Consider the following 23,788-nt stretch of genomic DNA (forward strand, 5'->3'; position numbering starts at 1 on the left):
AATCCCTCTATTGCACAGTTTAGCAACTGAAGTTAGTCTCCAAGTTTCATATTATACCTGTTCAGAGGGCAGGTGAATTTTTCATAGTATTTTAGCAAAATATTAGTTAATTGCAAAGGCAATATTTTAAAATGGTCCCTTTTTTAAAATTTTTGCCCTGACAATTTCATGCTTTTATTTACCTTCCACAGTTACCACAGACTTAAAGCAAAATGCTGTTGCACAACCTTAGCTCTAAATTAACAGAGTTTTTATATGGGAATGAGACTAGAAACTGGAAGCCATTTCCTCAGCTTTTGTAAATTGGAGTAGCGCCCAGAAGAGCTATACTGATTTATACCAGCTGAAGGTCTGGCTCTGGATTCCAGTTAAGATGTTCTCCAGTGGTCTTCTCCATTGGTCTGTAATTTTTTTGCTAGGAGAATATGCAAGAAACTTTCAGAAGCACAAAGACAGTTAGGATCCCACCTATCAAAGAAGGTTGATGGGAGCTGGTTTCCTGACTGTCCTTTGTGCCTTTGAAAATCTCCCACAGGCATTCGTGAAGGAAAATCATGTAGTAAAATTGAGTAGTCTACTTTTTTAATTAGGTTGGAGTGGAAGTCCCTTCCATCTACTTCCAAAAAACATGAATGTATTGTTCTTTAAAAGAAAAAATAGTTAATGCTAACATTTTTAATACTGTTATTTCTTGGTAATCGTTCATATTGATCTTATGCTTTGTGGGTATTATAGTAGGTTTATTTTAAAGTAAACAGCATTGAGATAGAGTGTGAACTGGTGTAAACTGGCATAACTTGACTGAGGACACCTCACATTTGATCCCATATGGCAATTCCTATGTTCCTGTAAACTAGAATTATGTACACTTGCTGAGAGTTCTGGCCAATTTGTTTTTTAAAGCACTTCTAATTGCAAAACCACATGTCTAGCAAAAATGGAAATGCACATCTTCTATGGACCTATCAAACTAATTTATTGATTTAAGTGAGTTAGCAAGGCTAGAGAAAATGACCTTCTCTTGGCCAAGTCTAAATGGCCTCTTCTCTATCTTCATTCTCTTGACCTTTCTACAGCCTTCAACTCTGTTAATATTTCACTATCTTCTCTTCCACATCAGCTTTTTCTTGGACTTTGGAGCTTCTTGTAGTTTTCCTTTTGGCTCTCTTACTGCTCCTTACTCCCTCCCAACTGGGCTCTGCCAGTATCTCCTAGACCTCTCTTAATTGCAAGTCCATCACTGGCCTTCTCCTCTTCTTCCTCTGAACTCTTCTGTGTCTCTAGATGAATTCGTTAATTACTGCATACTCAGCTATCATTTCTACATCAATGAATCACAACTACCAACCCATCCCCAATCCTTTTAGCTTCCGTTCGATCCAGAATCTTTGCTTCACTCACTTATAATTTGTCAGATGACTTGTCACCACCTTACTTTCAACATCTCTGTCACCATTGAAAGTGCCATCCTTCCTGCCACTCAGACTAGCAACCTTGGAGACATCTTGGCCTTTCCCCTCTCATCCAGGCCCTACCCAAATATGGCCATTTCTGTCTCCTCACAATTTCCAAACTCCATCTCTTCCTTTCCAAGATACTAGCCTGTGCTTTTATTTCTCATTTCAGACTGTAGCCTTATCCAATGTGTCTCACCCCATTCTCATCACTCTTCATCCAGCAGAACCTCTCCTCTTCTTGAATCTCTGCGACAGCTCTCACTCTTCTTCCATATCAAGTGAACACTTAATCCTCATAATTCTTCATCACTCCTGTTTTTATTTCTTCCCTCTCTTCATCCAACATCCCTTTCTCCTTCTTGTACTGCTCTGACTTCTATCTGTACCACCTTAATTATCTCCTTTGTCCACTCCCCATTCTGAGCTTTTTGCCATAAAGCCCCATATTATTGAAATAACCTCCCTTTTAATCTACATCAGGTTCCCTCAAACTCTTCCATTGCAAACTTGTAAAATTGCTTTCCTCCCCCCCCCCCAGCCCGCACTTATGTGAAGAATTCAAGCTTCAGCAGCCAAGTCCCTTCTTTATATATGATCTGCTCTGTTTTGGGGTTTTTTTTTTTCTTTTACAGGGCAGGGAACTTTTATTACTTTGGCACAGGCCCACTGCTATACACTGTAGTGCACATACATGATGTTATATGAATGGCTACAAATAACTGAAAATAGAGCAGAAATATGGCATTGCACAGAGTATAAATCAATCTTTAAGTGGTTCACTGGGTTGTTTGGGATTTTTTTCCTTTATTTTTTTCCTTAATATATCAGAGTGTTGATTGTACCCCTTTCCTCCCCTCCCCCCAATTCCTTTATCGATCTAACATATGTGTTTCAAATTCATTAAAACAGTATAAAACCTCCCAATAGTTTTCTGTTTCTATAGACTGAAGCATTTTGACAAAGTTATGCAACAAAGATATTTCTGAAAAGTAAGTTTTTCATGGTCTAGATGTAAAGTGTAGCTAGATCACCACCGTAGAGTACGGTTCAATATATACAGATTGATTCTAGTATTTCCTGAAAGCTCAAGCTATTAAAAACTACATTCCAGCAGATGAGACACTGAAACGTCTTTGCACACTTCTGCAACATACTATCAATCATTTCACACTTGTATGAAATGCAAACAACCCTAATTCTAACCGCTTGTTGTCAGCATTCCTAACTGTCACCCACTAATTAGTCTGATTTTGGAATTTGCACTCAGACTTCATTTACAGCCTTCCAGAACATCAGACAATAAAATTTACATTAAACTACTGAGTGGAATAGAAAATACACAGTGCAGGATAGTTTTCTATGCTACATTTGTGATTGTCTTGTCCATGTTGAGTTAAGAATATTCCAAATAAATTTGAGAATATTTACAGTTAGAGATTTTCATAATCCTAAAAAGCATGTCAGGATTTGTACAGGCTGATAGTACAAAGTGCCTAGCCTTAGTGGGAGTCGTTGGAGTTCTGCATGTGGTAGCATCATACCCATTGATATTTCTATGATTTAGGACATTGCATCAGTTTTAATGTGGCACGTTATATTGTTTGGAGCTGTATGGAGTTTTAGAAAACATGGTGTTTTCATATATTCACACACGCAATTCACAATTGCTTTTATAACACATATATACATGTACATTCCCATCTAGAGACATTCTATAGTAGGTTCCTGTGTGTAGTTATGTTTGTCTTTTAAAAATTTTACTTCTCACAGATTTTGAACTGTTAATAAACTATTATTACTGGGAATTGAGAAACTTGAGAAGACTGATACAGAGTGTTATGTGCGGAGTACTAGCTGCAAATTTAATTGGCTTGACATTGAAAGAGTTAACAGCACATTGCTGTTTGTTCTTGGAGAACCTACCCGCTTGTTTTGGGACTCATTGCTCTGTGAAGAACCATCATCAACTTTAGTTCCTAGTCTTTGTGGCTAGTCACCTTCAATTTCAGAGAAACCCTTTTTCTACCCTTTATGTGACACTTATTGACAGGAACTGAGCAGATTGTGCACAAGAGGGATTAATAGCGATTATATTTTCACTGCATTAAATTGAGAAGGCTTCTTTTTTCTTTTCAGTTAATGCTAAGACCTTTGAATTAAAGGAGATTTATTTCCTTCCATCTCACCAAGCTACCCAGCTCTGATTCACAAGATTCAATAGGGTCTACACTTGTTGGCTATCACATAGGACTTGAAATTGGGACCAGAGAATTCAAGGGTTTTATATGTGCCTCCTGTCAAGAAAACCTGGTTTATAATTGTTCCTATAGAATATTTTGCTTAAACTATAGAACGTGTTAGGGATATGTTGCCACTTAAATAACAGGAGATTAAATGAACACAGAGAAATGTAAATCAAGCTTAGCTTCTATTCCGTTGCATTGCTGAAAGTGAAGAAGATTTTGCTCCCAGTTTTCCTTGATATTCTGATTGCTTTCCTCTTCTGCCAATGAGGAGATTTCCTTGCTATAGGGATGAGATTTTTGCGAAATAAATCGCTTTACTGTTGGTACTGGCATGCTGTCAGGTAGTAGTGACAGACAAAAGTTTTATAAAATCCCCTGATTTGTTTGACGTGGGAACAATTTGAGAAGTGAGACTTTAAAACAGGACTGATTGCTTGGAGCAAATGTATTGAATTGTAACATGCCAAGAGCTTGGAGCCAGAGATATACAGTTTTGAAATTTAGGGCTAAGCAGCTGGTGTTTTGCATTTATATATTTCTATTTTCAATCTGTATTTCAATTAGTTTTTGTCTCATGAAGAATCACAGAGTCTTTCCTATAGGAAATTCTGGAAAATATATAAATTATCTGGGGATGTATATAATTAAGAATATGTATCTGAGTGTCATATAAAGTTCCATAAATTGATAAATCTGTATTCTGATATAATTTATAGCTGCCACAACAATTAATTCATCTTTTGAGACTTAGGATCAAATTTATAATAGACTGTGTTGGTTGAATATTGGAAGGAAAAAAATGTGAATAATTACTAGATATTGGGGCTTAGGGTTGATTTGACTGTATTTGATTTTTTTAGTTTTCATGAATTCACAAATGTTGTATCTGTAAGTCAAAACATGTATTCTCCATGAAATACTTTTGTTTGTCCTGCTAATGGAGCTTAAATATTAAACAACATTAACATACTTGGATACTTAGCAACCATTAGATACCTCTTGAAGAATCTATAGACTCATTTGTGGTGTTCGTTATTGTATTATTGTCGTGCCCAGGAGCTCCAGTCATGGAGCAGGACCTCATTGTGCTAAGTTTTGTAGAAATACAGAACAAAAAGACAGGTTTCAGAGTAGCAGCCGTGTTAGTCTGTATTCGCAAAAAGAAAAGGAGTACTTGTGGCACCTTAGAGACTAACAAATTTATTAGAGCATAAGCTTTCGTGAGCTACAGCTCACTTCATCGGATGCATCCGATGAAGTGAGCTGTAGCTCACGAAAGCTTATGCTCTAATAAATTTGTTAGTCTCTAAGGTGCCACAAGTACTCCTTTTCTTAGAACAAAAAGACAGTCACTGCCCCAAAAATATTACCGTTTAAGCATAAGGCAAATGGATACAGACCAATGGGGCAGTACAAGTGAACAATGATACACTATAGTCTAAATAAACAAGACAGACATAGGGTGGGGTAAGGATTGTAACACACAAGCAGAACTAACAGTGTATTGGCATCAAACGTAATGCTCGTGCCACAATTTTGGTTCCTTGGCTTTTTTGTTTGTTTTTGTTTTTGTGGGTGTTTACTTAGGAGGGGATCTGCTAAATGCCAAGAAAAGGGAAGAGGGCTAAGGAGAAGAGGGTGGAGGGGCAGGTGTAGAAAGAATATGAGGTACAGAGACTGTGGCACAGGGGAGGGTTGGGGCAAACAGCCAGTCATCCCAGGACAGAGAAAGTCAGAGAACTTTCTACAGTTTTGACTGGAATGTCCAGTGGTCCCTGCTTTGTCTACTTCTGCTCCTGTGGGGCTGGAGTCTGGCTGGCTGCTCTCTAGTTTTTACTCAAGGTAATATGGCAGAAGAAGGGGAGACAGCACCTGGATCCTACTGCCCATAGAGTGTATGGGGAAGGGGAAGAAGGGTGTCTCTTCTGTACGGTCCTGGATCCAAAAGAGAGTAGGGGTGGAATATAGAAATATATTATAATACCGAATAGATTTTCAAATAAAAGAATTGACTTATGAATGGCTTCTTTTTCTCACTCATACACACACTTTTTTGACATCATTTTGTATTTTTCTGTGAATGAGTTAGATGACACTTTAAATCCAGACTTACTCCCTTCCTGGGGACTACAAACACAATAGTACATTATAAACCTCAACCTACGCTCTGTCTCTGAGATTGACTGTCTCTAGGTTTTGCTTCCAGGACCTCCTGTGTTCACAGAAGGGTGTTCCTACCTTTCATATATCCAGTTAATGAGCAGCACCTGCCACATAGAGCCTGTGGGACTTCAGGAGTTTGATAGATGGTCTTAATATCTGCTGATAGGATAGGTCAGCAGAGGAGTCCATCCATTCTGTTACACTGGGAAATACTGTTCAACTAGGTCACCAGTTAAATGTGATGTCAGCCTGATCCGTAGCACTCTTTTTGCACATCACAGAAAAAAACCCAAAATTTAGTATGCTTGATTTCTGCTCCTCTGCAAACCAGAACTAAAAGAGGAGGAATGTACTAGGTCAATGTGAAAGAGAATTAGCAGAGCTAAGCAAGAGAGCCTGCCCTCCTTATCCCTGTGTGTTCTCGGCATCCAGTTCTAGCATTTCTAATTCTAGTTGTACAAGTTCTGGTATTCACCAAATAAATTCTTAGAACATAGCTATAGTATTGACAGCTAAGAACCTAAATGTCAGCACAGGAGGCTGGGAATTTGGCTTATAGTCTCCAAAGGATTAATTCAAAACCATGAAAACATGGATGTCAAAGTGTATTCAATAAGATAGTGTTTGTATAAATGAATAGTGTTACAGCCTACAGCTGGTACTATTATGGAAACGATATAGTTGCCTTTGTACTATTAATTTTGTACTAGATGGGTGTACTATTTCTTTCCAAAGTTGGAGGGAGTGAGCTAACATGGAAATCAAGAAAAAAGTTAGACATGCAATTGTTCCTCTTAAGCCTCTGATTGTGAGTAGGGTGTGCACATCACAGTTAAAAGTCATTAGGGAATTTCAGTGATTAGAAAAAGCAAACTATATTTAAGATAACCCACTTTAAAAAAAATCAGCAGTCTCAGTGAGTACGTTTTTGTATGTGTGTCCCTCCAGGTGGTCTGGAGACCACAGTACTATGCCTTGGTTATGAGGGGTGTGTTGGAATTGATTCAGTTTCTTTGTTGTTACATTTAATGCTAATGTATGGAGTTGTATTATCATTTCCAGGAGAGCATCACCCAACTTTAATTTTTACCATAGCCTCTGACTTAACCTGTCTGGCATTCTAAATGGTTACTAGTAATCAGCTGTAGTCACATTCAGCCAATCAATGTGAGTTTGTGTTAATAGGGTTTACATTTCCCACTATGATAAATACTCCCGTTGTCACTGGGCTGATGGATTTGTCTGTCCCTTCCAGGTCTTTCAGTTCACATTAATTCTCAGTACGCTCACACAAAAATGCATCCCCCTACAGAGTTATTTTTTGTTTTTTTATTTTTCCTTTATGTCTCTGATTGGATTTTGTTTTTGTTTTTTTTAAAAAAGGCTGTTACTGTTACATCTAGTAATTCGAACTCTTAAAACAACCCAGTTGATTGTTTTTTGATATAAAAATATTCAGGAGGAAATTGCATAACAAAATAGGTAGCAGGAATCTGTAGGGTTTGGCACAGAGCTGCAGAAGAAAAACGTGGCTGTAACACCCCCACAATAAAAAAAAAACTTGACATTTTGAAAAAAAAATATTGACCAGTGTGGACAGAGAACAGGAAGCCAAATTGCTATTGCATGCAAGCAGCATTCAGTCTCCTGCTGACCTTTAAATGCCACTTTGTGTCATGAGAAAGCCAAGGAAACTCTAATAAAGGGTGGTGGTAAGGGAAGCCATTTGGGGAAAAAAACCTCATTGACTTTTAGCTTTATAGCCTAACTATATGTATCTCATATAGTTTTACTCTTAATATTTTTAAAGCACCTAAATGACTTAGTAACCCAATTCCTATTTTCAAAAGTGTCTTAGGGCCAGATTTATAAAAGTGTTTAGGCCCCTAGTGAGATATTCAGGAGCTTCTAGGCACCTAACTCCCACTGATCTCAACTGAAGTTAGGCACCTAGGGCTAGATTCACAAAGGTGACTTAAACTCAGCATTGCAACGCATAACATTTAGGTGCCCTGCTGCCTAGTGCAATAAACTGTCCCGAGTTAAGTGCCTAGGCTCCCTGTACAATGCATGGGGAGAGTCAGCTGCCAAAGAATGGGATTCACAGAAGCCAGTAGGCTGAGAAGGGAGCTGCCTGAGGTAGCTAGCCCATAAGATATGCTGAGGAGAGGGGTAGAGCCTAAGCCTAAATCCAAACCCCACCCTTCAAAGGTCAGGCATTTCTTTCAAAAAAAAGGAGGTGATGGACCACAATTAGAGTTTGGTTGGTGAGGCAGACAGTTGCAATTATGAAAATTGATTCTGCTTTCACTTACACTGATGAAAATCAAGAATAATTAATGTGAAGTCAATGTAGTGACAATAGCATAAAATAATAGTAAGTGTGGGGTAATTTTGGCAAAAAGTGTGTGCAAATAAAGTAATTGTATTTGCACATAGTTAATTTTACAAGTGTATGTGTGCGTGTGTGTGTGTGTGTGTGTGCGTGTGCACGCATACATGTTCTCAATAACTGCATACCTAAACTGTCTGAAAATCAGGCCCCCAATCTATTGTTTCTAAAGGAAGCTAACACAGGGCCTGATCCTATTCCCATTGAAATCAATGGAAAGACTCCTGATTACTTTAATGGGAAACAGGGTAAGAGTCTGGCCTTGGCACAGCCCTACTCATGTGGTTAGTCCTCCGCATACAAGGGTATATGTTCTACAGAAGCTAATGAAAATGACTTGCCTGTGTGAGGAGTACTTGAGTGAGTAGAGGTCTACAACCCCTAGATTATCTTTCTATCCAGATTTGTGTAAAGTTCTTTTGACAAAGGGTGGGATTTTCAAAAGTCCCCAGTATTTGCCAGACTCTGCTCCCTTTGAAGACAATGGAAGTTTGATTTCAATCTGAGTAGAGTTAGGCCAGCAGTGAATGCTTTTGAAAATCACACTCAAGCATCAATTGGATTTATTCTTAGACTTGGCTCTCAGAAACACACAGAAATGAATTGGCTAGTTCCTTACTTATTTTTTTCTTACTGTTTTGTTTTAGCTTAATTGTGTGTTTTTACATGTTAATGTTGTGGTTTTTCCCCCCTAACTTCTCTTCAGAAATATTAACTAGTTTAAAACAAAATCCAGGCTAAAAATATTTTTTCATGTATTTTCTTCCCAGAGTGTTCTGTTCAACAAAAAGATTCTGGTGGTCCTTTACCAAGAGTATGACCTTGGATCAAATGCAGTGCTAGTTTAATATTGGATAAGTCCTCTGTTGCTGATAATATTCTGTACTTGCAGAGGAGATGAAGCTGAAGATCTGAATTGTCATTTTAATCTCTAACTTCTGTGAACCTATTAACAAGATTCCCCAACCTTTTGACACATTCAGCAAAAACTTAGAAAACATAAAGTAGGGCTAAAACCGGTTTTCTTCTGTCTTCCTCTAAGAGTGCAAAAAAGAAACTTCTTTATATTCTACTGTCTGTAGGATAGCATATACTTAGGAGTAAACATACTCTATTGTATAGAGCCAGACACAACAGACACAGTATCCAAGGACACAGAGACCCTACAGGTTACAGATGAGATCGGTCTATCCGCTGTTGCCTAGCAGATACAGCCAACGATAGAGTATGTTCACCTGTAAGGCTATGTCTACTCTACAGTGTCACTATAGCTGTGGAACTAAAAGTTGTGCAGTGTAGCCACTGTTTGTTGGCTCTCCTGCCGACAAAAAACTTCCACCCCCAATGAGCGGCATTTGCATTGTCAGCAGGAGAGTACTCCTTCGGACAATTAGCTGTTCACACTGGCACTAGTCGCAGCAAAACTTCTGTTTTTCGAGGGGAGATTATCAACTCTGAAAGACAAAAGTTTTGTTGTTCAATTGCTAGTGTAGACATAACCTAGAAGATGCAGCAAAGCCATATTTATTAAAAGTCCATGCTATAGGCTGCATTTTTGTTGAATAGGTACAAAGGTTGAGAAACCCTATTAAAAATTTCAGAGAAATCAGACATGAAAAAGATAGATGATGATCTAACCCCCCCTGTAAACGCAGGTTATAGTTCATGAGAGAAGACTTCTATAGTATACTAATATCAGGGACTTCTTGTGCCAGCTATATTTGTCCAGCCTGGAGGTCGACTGTATAGCAAGCAATCTTCATAGTAATAAAGTGGCCTGCAGCCAGTCCACCCAGAATTACTATTTAAGTCCATGCTAGGTCCATGTGAATAATAGATGCAGGATCAGACCCAAATTAATCCTGTACAAGTAGCATCTGAGTTCTCTTTCATAGCTTATTATGGTGCCTGAAGCACACGGAACTTTATTGAGCAGTCAAAAACATGTGCGCCATGTTTCTTCTTGTATTGTTTTTTTTCCTATCTGATCCAGCTCTTCATTTCAGTAGAGGTCTCCTTAAAACTTCATAGACTAGCATTGGGCTGTTGCAGTTTCCATATCTTGAAGAGGAATTCTGCTCTCCACATGGACTGATAGTGCCATGGCAATCAAGTTTCACTTATTTTCACCAGTGATGAATCTGACCTGTGATGTTTACACATAGACTCTTGGTTAGAAGTATGGATGGCCTAATTAGGGAACTAAGAAACTGAGATGAAACCTTTTCTGAATCAGCTGCCACCACATGCCAGTATTTTGTTTGATATGATTTCTGCTCAGAACCTGCTGTGTATATTTATTCTTCCTTTTTTGTGCTCTCTTCTCTGAACCATCCCAACTGTTGTGGAAGAAGATGTGCTATCAAGCCAAGCAATTAAAAATAGTGTAAGTGTAGTGCTGGTAAAAGGTGCCAGAATGACGACCCCCCCCCCAAAAAAAGAAGAGTAGTTTTCTATCCACAGAATAGATACAGCATGGGCAGCAACATTGCAAGCTTCCCCAGGTTGCTAATGTGTATCAGTCGTGAGCTGGAGGGTGCCATCATTTATGTGAGAAGATAGTTCATTAGCTCTGCATCCTTGACCTTGTTGCTTAGATTGTCAGCTTGTGATAACCTTTGTGATGTCGACATATGTCTAGTAGGAAATGGATTCTGTTTTATTCTATGTAGGTTCTTTACCACCCTCATCAATGTAATATCTAAACAGCCTTCCAGTACTGTGTTAAAGAATGTGACTAATATCTATCATGTGGTGTTCATTTTCTCTCTTATCTTTTCCCCAGGGAGGAAATTGTGTGTTCAGTGCAGTGCTTTGGTAGTTTGCTTTTTCAGAAAACATACTATGTCCGTGATGCTATGTATGTGTTTGAGATTGAGAGGGGAAGGTTGAAGAAGTGTGCCTTGAACTTGGAGCAGAGGGTGGTGAGATTTGTGATGGTCCTTAGTTTCTATTGGTGTTTGTTCCATGACCTCAGACCAGCCCCCAAGAAAGCTCTGTCTCCTGCACAAATGATTTATACTTATGGTAGACATTTCCATTGTGCTGAGGAGTGGGGTTGCTGACTATAATCCTCGTTCTGGAGTTTTAGGTGATATTTCAATACTCTGGGTGAGACCATAAGGGATTGACATGTTAACATACTGCACGTAGTTCGTGGTGGAAAAGAGAAGGTCAAAGACATTTTTTTTAATTTTGTGCATTTTTCCCTCACTATTTACCATCAAAACTTCATGTAGATGAAAACAGAAAAAAATGATTGTCAACTTTTGGAAAATATGTTTTCCAAGCAGCATTACAGCTGGTTAGAAAGTGGATGAAATGAAATTTCATGCATCAAAACTCATGAACATTTTCAAGAATTTTTGTTTTAATGATCAGTTGTGTGCACTTGTGTGTGTATAGCCCCCATTTCCAAATATAGAAATAGGGTCCTGATCCACAACCCAGTGGGAATTTTTCCATTGACTTCACTAAGCTTTGGATCCATCCCTAAGAAAATCCATCTTACATCTAAACACTTTCATGCTATGCATTTAGAAACAGGCCCCAGTGCTGCTCTGATCTAAACCTGTGTAAATCTAGTCAGCAGCACTACTCTGGATCTGATTTGGTTCTTGCCTACACCTATGTAAATCAGAAATAGCTCCATTCAAGTCAAAGGGAGTTATACTAATGTAAAAGATGCATAGATGAGTAGAGAATCAGGCCTTCTGGATTTACACTGACAGCAAAATTTGGCCCAAGATATAATTTGCAGCATGATGTACGGGCAGTTAAATATTTAATTCTAATTTAGAATAAAATATGTTCTCAGGAATCCTAAAGATTCCTTATTTATATTTTAAATGTGGCTTAAAATATATTTGCCTGACCACAAAGATACAGAGTGCACTTTCTAAGTATAAAAAGAAAGTCTTTTTAATTAAGTGGGAGTCTCCTGCTTTGATAAAGTTCCCAACAACGGTTCTATAAATTGTACCGGGGTTGACTGTTTCTTTCTAAATATTAATATAAGTTTAATCTGTTGCAACTTTCACCCCCTTCTGAATGGAATTACTATATGTCAGTTGATCTTTGAAAAATGTCCTTATATTGTACAGTTTGCAATGTGGCAAGTTTAGCAGGGGATCATACACAATCACTCAGAGCATTGTCTCAATTTAAGGGTAATTGGGTGTAATGGTTTTTTTTTCTGCTTCTTCCTCATAGTCTTTAAAAAGTGATTGTGACCCAAGTTATACATCTACTTACAGGGCTTTGCAACAGCTCCAAATTCCCCTTCAGTGAATTCACGTTCCATTACGCTGGGTCCATCGCTATCTCTTGGCAACATTTCAGGAATGACTGCCAACCCAGAAATTAAAAAACGCAGAGCACCTCCTCCACCAGTGGCAGCACCCCTTTTGCAAAGTATGGAGACAAGTGGAATGGCAAAGACAGCAATACAGGTAAGAATGACATAAGGAAATGCAGAGTTGCTAAATGCACTGAGTTGCTAAATGCACTCCATAAAAGGAGTTAGAAATAAATCCCCTTGATTGCATGCTTTGGTCAGCCAGTAAAGCCAGTAAAACTTTTCAATAACTCCCGTGAGGACTCTTGTTGAGTGCTGTTGGAGCTCTGAATGTACTCACTCACCTCAATTGCTAGAACTGCCCCCCCTTCCTAAAGCTCCATTCTAACTCTGTCAGCACCCTTCTAACTGAGCTATTTTTTGTTGGGCTAAATCCTAAAAAGCCAAGGGCTGCTCTCCATAATAGAATTATCCAGAACTGATGTTATCCAGAGCCTTGGTTCTGCCTCCAGTGCACAGGCCAGCACTAGTGTGCTAGAAGACGTATGCTGTTCTAGGTTATGTCCCCAACAAAATGGGAAGCAGATTGTCTGAACAATATTCCGTTTTCCAGTTTGCTTCTAGGACAGCACAGGTGCCTGTTGCCCCATTTGTGACACTTGTGGCAAAGCCACAACTGACCCTTGAATAGACAATAAATACCTGGAGGAAGAAATTTTGCAACATAAAAACATTGGACTGAACAGTGAATTATTATACTGATGTTATTGCTGTTTGTTTTATTTCTTAGTTTAATTTTAATTATAAGAATGAGCTGATGTGAGTAGTTATTGCAGGAGTTTACCCATCAGGTGATCAGAAAATAACAGTATTGTACTTTAAATACCTTATCAGATACAAGGCTGTATAGACAGTGTTGCTATACCAAGGTCATGTCTGCGCAGCAGAAGCTGTGCACAGGCTAGCCTACCTTAACTAGCTTAAATTTAGCTAGCGCCAGTAACAACCACAGTGAAACCAGTGCAGCCTGGGCTTCAGTGCAAGTAGTACAAGCACAGCACTGACTGTGGGTACATAATTGGCTCCCTATCCTGCTGCAAAGCTCTCACTGCACTGTCTTCACTGCTGTTGTTACCCCTTGAGGTAGATTCAGGTTAATTCGCGTAGACTAGCCCATGCACATACACATATCACTTTCATTTGGTTCTCTTCCCCTTCCGTATTTTTTCTCTCTCTCTCTCTCTCTCTCACACACACACTCACACACACACACACACCACTTTCATTTGGTTCTCTTCCCTTCGTATTTTCTCTCTCTCTCTCACACACACACACACACACACACACACACACACACACACACACACACACACACACACACACACACACACACACAGGCATTCTATGATTCATACCTATGATAGACTGTACCAAATTTCCCATCGTTATAGCTTTTCTGGTAAAAATGTGATACGTATGACATAACATTAAGATTTCTTCTAAAACTTGGATAGGTGCTTTTTACTAACATCCCTTCCCATGCATTTTACGGCAGCAACAGACCTTGTGTTGCAATGTTTTGTGCATTGTGTATTTTTTTAATTTCTTTTGGCTTCCATGTTAATAAATAATTTGATGCCCTTCAAATTAAACATTCTTTATGTTTATGAAACATGGATATTTCTGAACAAATGTTATGGCATTTTATAAGAAGTTTACACAAGTATAATCATAATATAAAGGCTACACTGTTTCAAGTTTATCTTCATTTAATATGTCATTTACATTTTTTATTTTCTAGCACAGAAACCTTTTTAGCATGCTAACATTCCCAGTTTCAGTATTGTTTTCACATCACTAAAAGTACTGTTTTCTGGATTGTCTGGGAGCTAATATTTCTGTTTGTTGAAAGTGGACATACAATACATCAAGTTTGTTATAATTTTTTTCTTTAAAAGAAAAAAAATTGTAGAAGGAAAACATGTTTGATTGAATACGGATCATATATTTTCCATATAATAGTGGTAATTTGGGACACTAGAAATGTCTTTCCTAGTTTACAAAGTCAATAAAGTTGAAGTACTGTAGATTATCAGATCAATTGTTTGAGTTCATCTGAGTGCTTCTTTGTCCTATTTTTGATGGGGAAAGGACATCCCTATGAAAACAATTGTGCAGATCAAGATCGCAAACATGGATAATGTGCTTCTGAAGTGCCTTGTTTGGCAAGCTGTTCACAACCTGTACTGTAGAAGATGATCCAACATAACTGTAAGGAATCCAGCAGAAATGAACCAACAATTCCATGAAGTAGTTGAAACCTGAGAAAAAAGATTAGTTATTTGATGTTGCATGGTAAGGTAGCAACAAGAGTATTGTTTATACAGAAACGCAAACAGTGCTAACCTTATCTACGTGCAGATTATCCAGTTTGCTGTGAAAATAGAATAAAAAATCTCAGGGTGTTAGTTTATTTCTATAGTTTATGGGAAAGAATTAACAAATGTATTTTTTTTTAGGGAAGAACGTCAATTCCTTATTAATGGACTTCCTTCCATAAAAAGATAAGATGTTTGTTTAGAAATCTTTATTTATGTGCCACTGTTACTAACAGGAAGATCCTGCAAAAGGAGAACATGTTTATTTCCAGTGAAGCTAGCAGATTATTAGAAAATGAGAATGGTAGTGTTCTGAACTTGAAAAGGATTTTTATCTTTAAACTGAATCCGTTTCCCTAAAAGCGGTGTAGAAAAATGATACTGGAGGCACAGCAAATAAACTTACACTGACCCCCTTACCCACTATTTTTACCCACTATTAAGCTCTACAACATTTCATTTTTATAACAGTGTAGATAAATTGTTAAGTGATGCATTTCTCATGTCTGTGCCTAGTGATTGCAATCTGTAACAGCCATATGCAATGAGATTGAAATATACCTCATTAATTCTTTAGATTTTCTTCAATCATTTTTTCCAGATAGTCAGTCAGATAACTGCTTGCTATATAATGTAATCATATCTTGACTGCTGTCTCCGTGGGTCTTACAATAATAGTTGACCTCTCTGAGGGAAAGAGCGCTGGAATGACCTGCCAAACATTTGCCTCCCAAGACTGGCTCACAAGTAGTATTTTCTCCTCATCCCATTTTAAAAACCCCTACTAGAAAGTATTCATTTATATTCAGAGCACAATTAAGCAGTGTTCCAGACTGTGCAGAGTTTCCACTCAGTAATTTACAGCAGGGAGGAAGGATAAAGCCCAAGAAGGGAATCCAGTTGTCTCTTCCCTCAGGACATTTTTTGAAAGCATCTGCCATTTGATGCAATTTATTATAATGCAAAGTCCACAAAAAATATTCTTCATAAGTATCATCATGAGCCAGGGATAAAATAGCAGTCCCGGCAGGAAATGTAGAGGGTGGGATAGGCTGCCTCAGAAGCAGGGGAATCTTCCCCATCTTCAGTTCTGATACTGAGTTCACAGACCATTGAGATTAGTTTGCCAATTCATGCAAAGGCATTCTGTGAGGGCTCAGCAAAAGGTGAACCCCTTTTTCCAGCAATTCCTATATACCCTTCAGAAACTTTAGTTATCCTGTTAAGAGGGATGGTGGAAGCATTCAATGGTGGAATTTTCGAAATTTCAGTGACAAATATTCAAGCCTTTTTGTTTTGACCAGCTCTACTAATTAGGAAATATTATTTTATTTGTTATTGACTCAGATCCCAAAATGTTCTAAGTGTTGAGCTAAATGAAAAATATCCATGCCCCAGAGAGCTTATGGTAGAAGAGAAGTGGGGAAAACTGGACACACAGGGAAATCCAGAGGAGCCAGCTATGACTGGGGTTCCCTTATGCTAAGCACTCTGCAAATACAGTCCCCGTCCGAAAGACTGTGCAGTCTAAATAGACCAGACAAACAAAGGATGGGAGAAAGGTAGTACTATTACCCCACTGTATAGATGCTGAACTAAGGCACAGAGAGACTTGAGGGTATGTCTATACTACAGCTGGGAGATGTAATTCCCAGTACGGGTAGATGTACATACACTAGCTTCATTTGAACTAATGCACTACAGGGTAGCCGCCCATGTACAGTTCCACCCGACCCCCAGAAGTAAGTACTTGGGTGGTTAGCCTCAGCCTCTGGCCCAACCACATTGTTATTTTAGGTGCTAGATCAAGCAGAATTAGCATGTGCCTATACAAGAAGCCTGGAAAACAAGCAGGGAGAACTGGAAGTTCTGGCACAGTCAAGGAATTATGATGTGATTGGAATAACAGAGACTTGGTGGGATAACTCACATGACTGGAGTACTGTCATGGATGGATATACACTGTTCAGGAAGGACAGGCAGGACAGGGAGAGTTGCATTGTATGTAAGAGAGCAGTATGACTGCTCAGAGCTCCGGTATGAAACTGCAGAAAAACCTGAGTGTCTCTGGATTAAGTTTAGAAGCGTGAGCAACAAGGGTGATGTCGTGGTGGGAGTCTGCTATAGACCACCGGATCAGGGGGATGAGGTGGATGAGGCTTTCTTCCGGCAACTAACGGAAGTTACTAGATCGCAGGCTCTGGTTCTTATGGGAGACTTCAATCACCCTGATATCTGCTGGGAGAGCAATACAGCAGTGCATAGACAATCCAGGAAGTTTTTGGAAAGTGTAGGGGACAATTTCCTGGTGCAAGTGCTGGAGGAACCAACTAGGGGCAGAGCTCTTCTTGACCTGCTGCTCACAAACCAGGAAGAATTAGTAGGGGAAGCAAAAGTGGATGGGAACCTGGGAGGCAGTGACCATGAGATGGTCAAGTTCAGGATCCTGACACAGGGAAGAAAGGAGAGCATCAGAATACAGACCCTGGACTTTAGAAAAGCAGACTTTGACAACCTCAGGGAATTGATAGGCAGGATTCCCTGGGAGAACAACATGAGGGGGAAAGGTGTCCAGGAAAGCTGGCTGTATTTTAAAGAATCCTTATTGAGGTTACAGGCACAAACCATCCCGATGTGTAGAAAGAATAGGAAACATGGCAAGCGACCAGCTTGGCTTAACAGTGAAATCCGTGCTGATCTTAAACACAAAAAAGAAGCTTATAAGAAGTGGAAGATTGGACAACTGACCAGGGAAGAGTATAAAAATATTGCTTGGGCATGCAGAAGTGAAATCAGGAAGGCCAAATTATACCTGGAGGTGCAGCTAGCAAAAGATGTTAAGAGTAACAAGAAGGGTTTATACAGGTATGTTAACAACAAGAAGGTGGTCAAGGAAAGTGTGGGCCCCTTACTGAATGGGGGAGGCAACCTAGTGACAGAGGATGTGGAAAAAGCTAATGTACTCAATGCTTTTTTTGCCTCTGTCTTCACGAACAAGGTCAGCTCCCTGACTACTGCACTGGGCAGCACAGCATGGGGAGGCCCTCTGAAGAAAGAAGTGGTTTGGGACTATTTAGAAAAACTGGATGAGCATAAGTCCATGGGGCTGGATGTGCTGCATCCGAGAGTGCTAAAGGAGTTGGCGAATGTGATTGCAGAGCCATTGGCCATTATCTTTGAAAACTCATGGCGATCGGGGGAGGTCCTGGATGACTGGAAAAAGTCTAACGTAGTGCCCATCTTTAAAAAAGGGAAGAAGGAGGATCCTGGGAACTACAGGCCAGTCAGCTTCACCTCAGTCCCTGAAAAAATCATGGAGCAAGTCCTCAAGGAATCAATTCTGAAGCACTTAGAGGAGAGGAAAGTGATCAGGAACAGTCAGCATGGATTCACCAAGGGCAAGCCATGCCTGACTAATCCAATTGCCTTCTATGACAAGATAACTGACTCTGTGGACGAGGGGAAAGCAGTGGACATGTTGTTCCTTGACTTTAGCAAAGCTTTTGACATGGTCTCCCACAGTATTCTTGCCAGCAAGTTAAAGATGTATGGGCTGGATGAATGGACTATAAGGTGGATAGAAAGCTGGCTAGATTGTCGGGCTCAACGGGTAGTGATCAATGGCTCCATGTCTAGTTGGCAGCCGGTATCAAGCGGAGTACCCCAAGGGTCGGTCCTGGGGCCTGTTTTGTTCAGTATCTTCACTAATAATCTGGAGGATGGCATGGACTGCACCCTCAGCAAGTTTGCAGATGACACTAAACTGGGAGGAGTGGTAGATATGCTGGAGGATAGGGAAAGGCTACAGAGGGCCCTAGACAAATTAGAGCATTGAGCCAAAAGAAATCTGATGAGGTTCAACAAGGACAAGTGCAGAGTCCTGCACTTAGGATGGAAGAATCCCATGCACTGCTACAAACTAGGGACCGAGTGGCTAGGCAGCAGTTCTGTAGAAAAGGACTGAGGGGTTACAGTGGACGAGAAGCTGGATATGAGTCAACAGTGAGCCCTTGTTGCCAAGAAGGCCAATGGCATTTTGGGCTGTATAAGTAGGGGCATTGCCAGCAGATCGAGGGACATGATTGTTCCCCTCTAGTCGACATTGGTGAGGCCTCATCTGGAGTACTGTGTCCGGTTTTGGGCCCCACACTACAAGAAGGATGTGGAAAAATTGGAAAGAGTCCAGCGGAGGGCAACAAAAATAAGGGGGCTGGATCACATGACTTATGAGGAGAGGCTGAGGGAACTGGGATTATTTAGTCTGCAGAAGAGAAGAATGAGGGGGGTTTTGATAGCTGCTTTCAACTACCTGAAAGGGGGTTCCAAAGAGGATGGATATAGACTGTTCTCAGTGTAGCAGATGACAGAACAAGGAGTAATGGTCTCAAGTTGCAGTGGAGGAGGTTTAGGTTGGATATTAGGATAAACTTTTTCACTAGGAGGGTGGTGAAACACTGGATTGCGTTTCCTAGGGAGGTGGTGGAATCTCCTTCCTTAGAAGTTTTTAAGGTCAGGCTTGACAAAGCGCTGGCTGGGATGATTTAGTTGGGGATGGTCCTGCTTTGAGCAGGGTTTGGACTAGATGACATCCTGAGCTCCCTTCTGACCCTGATATTCTATGATTCTATGATCTGCCCATGCTGGGGATTACACTTCCCAGCTGCTGTGTGAGATGTACCCTGAGTGACTTACCGAGGAAGTCTGGCAGAAATGGGTATTTAACCCAGAGCTCCTGCCTCTCTGTCCAGTGTCTTAATCACAAGATCTGTTTTTAAAAAAAAAATATTTGGTGCAGTTCATGTGGGCATTGCAGAAGAAATGAGTCTTTAGGAGGGACTTGAAGGCAGGGAGTATAGTGAACTGGCAAGAGGTGAGGTCAGAGGAGCATTCTGTGTGTCAGGGGGTGGGGAAAAATACAGAGGTGGGAGCAGGAAAAGACCGTAAACAAGGCAGTGGGTAAGAGTACTCTTTGGGTAAGAGCCTGTTTACAGTATGTAGATAGTTTATTCAACATGAAGTCTTAAGGTTTCAGGAAATAACAGCAAAAACAAAAAGGGACCCTTCAGCCACCTAATGTCAACCCCAAAAGCCACAAATGCAATTTCTGTGAAATGTGCTATAGGCGCCACATGCAGGTTCTCTTGCTGTGGATGTTTAAAAAAATGTTGTTGTTTTTTTCCTTTTTTATTTATTTTTTTTAAAATCTGTTGTAGCTTGGTATCTGAAGTTTGTTGTTAGCCAGTTATGGCTCCCTTAAGGAGAGAGACAGATGAGGCAATATAACAGAGCAATTGGCATTCCAGTGTTCATTTCAGAGCATCTTTAATTTTATTCTAAATGAGGGTCCGCTCTTTCATTGGTGTATATTGGAATAGTACCGTTGACTCCATATTCCACAGTGTTCCCTTGCTTTAAATAGATTTTTCCATTTTTCCTATTGTGACGGGGCAAGGCCAGATGGCTATAGAAAAGTAGTGGGAGACAGATATATTAGCTCCAGGCTAAACAATCCCTGGTACCAGGTTAAGTGAAGTGGAAGCTGCTCCAGGTCAATTAAGACACCTGGGGCCAATTAAGAACTTTCCAGAAGGCAGGGAGAATGCTATGTTGATTGGGACACTTGAAGTCAATCAAGGGCTGGCTGAAACTAGTTAAAAGCCTCCCAGTCAATCAGGTGGGTGTGCATGTCAGGAGCTGTGGGAGGAAGTTGCGCTGTTGGAGAGGCTGAGTAGTACACACCATATCAGGCACAAGGAAGGAGGCCCTGAGGTAAGGGTGAAGTGGAGCTTGAGGAAGTGAGGGCTGCTGTAGGGGAAGTAGCCCAGGGAATTGTACATGTCATGTTTCTAAAAGGTCAGCTGATACTATTAGGGTCCCTGGGCTGGAGCCCGGAGTAGAGGGTGGGCCCGGGCTCCCCCCCCACCACACCTTTGCCCGCTGTTTAATCATTGAGACTGGGAGACAACAGAGACTGTGCAAGGAAGGATAACTTCTCCTCACCTTTCTCGCTGGCTTATGATGAAAATGGCTCAGTAGACTGTGACCCTTGTCTCTAGAGAAAGAAGGGTTATGTGGAGGGTCACAGTGAGCCTCTGAGGCTAGCGAAATCCACCAGGAAACGCGGGACGCATGGAGGCAAGGACAGAGCTTTGTCACACTACGTTCCCAGGAATGTTTTGAGATTGCTGCTGTTAGAGGTGAATTGATGTGAGTTTTGCCTTACTACTTCAGTTCCTTGCAGGCATCTCACTTAGGGCTTAGTCGGGCAATACTGAAGTCAATGGGAGTTTTACTTCTGAATTATATGGGAGCAGGATCAGATCCTTAGGGGCAGAATATTAGGTCCCACTCCGTCAGACACTTAAGTGCATACTTAACATTACTCACATGAGTAGTCCTGTTGGCTGCAGTGGGAGTAAAGTTGGATATTTGTAAGTGTTTGGAGGATCCAGGTCATAGAGAATCAATTTATTCACAGTATTGGTAGAAAGTTTTATTTTCCCCTGTTTTTATGCCCTAAAGGAAAGGTTAGTGTTGAGATTAGTGTTGTGTAAACAAATGTAAATCAGACCCTTGTAAAAATCTTTTCACGAGGAAGTAAAGTGGCTGCCTTTTTTTTTAAGTGCCAGTTTTCTCCTAGAAACCTAGATAAGTGTACCTCAATATTTGCTGTCCAACTTTCAATAAATAGTGGGAAGTATAAGTGCAAAAATACTGGAAATACTGAGGGAACACTATTTAGTTATCTAAGCCAATTGTCAAGTTCCTAAAACTGACTTCTGAGATTTTTTTTTTAAAGCTTTTGGATGATGCTGTTGGAGAGAGATGGCATTTTAAGTATATGGTATTTCCAGCCCATTTTCTACAATGAGAAGTTCCACTATCATCACTATTATGTGATACCAATGCTGCTGAGATAGCGAGTTGCATGGTTAAACAGTCAGTGCTTGGTGGCCTTATCACTCCATTCACGGGGATGCCCTAACTTGTAAAAAGCCAATTGATCCACAACAGAAGTATCCATTTTCTGTTTCTAAACAAATCAGTACAAATAAATACCAGTGCATGGGCCAGATCTTTGGCCACCCTCTGGTGCCCAGCATTGTGGGCATGACTAAAAGCAGAGGTGATTGCCTGCTGCCAGAATGGTACCTTGGGGACCAAAGAAGATGGGTCCAAGTTAGAGCTACTCTGAGGATGCTTTAATGTACATTAAAAATGGCCAGCCTTGGATTAAGGGACATAAAGTCCCCTTTGTCTCTTCCGACTTGGGGCACTGGTCTGATGGGAGATAGATGAGACCCGAGGGATAAGCCCATGTTCTTTATTTTTATATGTACAATCCAGGGAAAGGGCTAAGATTCTCTGAGGACATCAGTGACTATTCTGCACACAAATCTAGGACAGCTATGGAACAAAATGAAGTACCACCACTGCCGGCCCAATGAATTTCCCAAGCCCTACACTGGTGGGGTCCATTCCCTATTGGTACTCCTCCTAGGTATCCCCTTCCTGTAGGCCAAATTCATCCCATTCTATCACCCTGAAGAAGTCCAGCTGCTGGACTGGGTTCCAGGACCAGCACAGCGGCAGGGGCAGAGGAGGGCCCTGAGTTGAAAGGACACCTCAACCACCTCAGCAGCTCCATACAGATTACTAAGTAAACATAGCTCCAGGCTTTATTTCCGCTACCATAGATATCCACATCGCAGGGGATCCCAACTGCAGCTGTGGCCAGAGGAGGCACTGATAGCACAGCTCCACTGGAGCCAAGCTGCTGGGGGCAGAGCTGGGACACTAGAGTCAGAGTCGATGCACAGGGCCTCTGGATGAGTCTCATCTTTTATGGGATCCTCTGAATTCTGAAAGTGCCAAAGGTTGTGGGACCAGAACAATTTGGGGAAAAGGAAATGTTTCTTCCCTTATTAAGCCACCTTAAACAAATATTACAGTGGCAGGGAATACTCTGGGCCAGTGGATGTTTTGTTTTGTTTTTTTTTGTATTCTGTCTTGTTGTTTAATAGTGCACTTAAATGGCTACAATTAGGACTTGGAAGTTACTGCCCTCTCAAGTGAATATGGGACAATTACCCTAGCGTTGGGTGCATGCTCAGCAAGCGAGCTACATGCTATTCACACAACAGAGTCAATTTTGTCAACCACAGAACACATTAAGGTTCAAGTGTTTTATTTTAAATATTTTAATGTTATTAAAATAATAGGAAAAGAAATGGGATGGGAGAGAATAAGGTATGCTAGCAGTGGGAGCTAGCATGTGTAAGACAGAACCACTGGAAGTATTAATGTTTTATACATTGAACCAGATTTTCAGAAATGGACTCTACATGTGCATTCCCAAAATAGACATACCATTAGAGTTCCTTCTGCTATTCCCCACAGGTATTCTTAGAGCACCAGATGCTATCTTGCTCCAACCTCTGTTGAGGTGTCTCAACTGTTTTTCAAATGGTTCACAAAAGCCTTGCTTGCTGAGCAACAGCAGAGCATTGATCCTAGCTTCTCTTTGGAGATGGGGACTGGGTTGCAGGATTTGACCTCTTTCCCCACAATTTTCTTGGACTCCCAGAAGCCACTGCTTCAGGAAGATGTATGGGAAATACTCAGAGGGAGGTGCAGATGCAGTGTCGTAGAACCAGACAAATGTGGACACGGGGCAAAATTGCAACTGAATGGGAATGGCTAGTATAGATACGTGGCACAGTTGGCATTTGCTATGCACCAGTGCTATCCCACCTGTTCAGTTAACATCTGTTCTGTTCACTAATGTACACACTGCAAGAATGTAGGGTAAAATGCAGTCTGTTTTTTGCTGTATCCAGCACACCGTGTCGTAA

The 23,788-nt window shown here is 40.5% G+C and overlaps 1 protein-coding gene across 13 annotated transcripts in view; it reads left to right on the top strand.

The window, feature by feature from the left end:
- Nucleotides 1–23,788, top strand: part of COBL (cordon-bleu WH2 repeat protein) — a 329,136-nt gene that overhangs the window by 219,716 nt on the left and 85,632 nt on the right. For all 13 annotated transcript variants that reach the window (XM_043508632.1, XM_043508631.1, XM_043508628.1 and 10 more), the window contains one exon: nt 12,515–12,709. In XM_043508632.1, coding sequence (XP_043364567.1) covers nt 12,515–12,709 — 195 coding nt within the window. The remainder of the gene's footprint in view (nt 1–12,514; nt 12,710–23,788) is intronic.

The sequence above is a fragment of the Dermochelys coriacea genome, chromosome 2 (genome assembly GCF_009764565.3).
Source record: "Dermochelys coriacea isolate rDerCor1 chromosome 2, rDerCor1.pri.v4, whole genome shotgun sequence".
NCBI classification, from domain to species: domain Eukaryota; kingdom Metazoa; phylum Chordata; order Testudines; family Dermochelyidae; genus Dermochelys; species Dermochelys coriacea.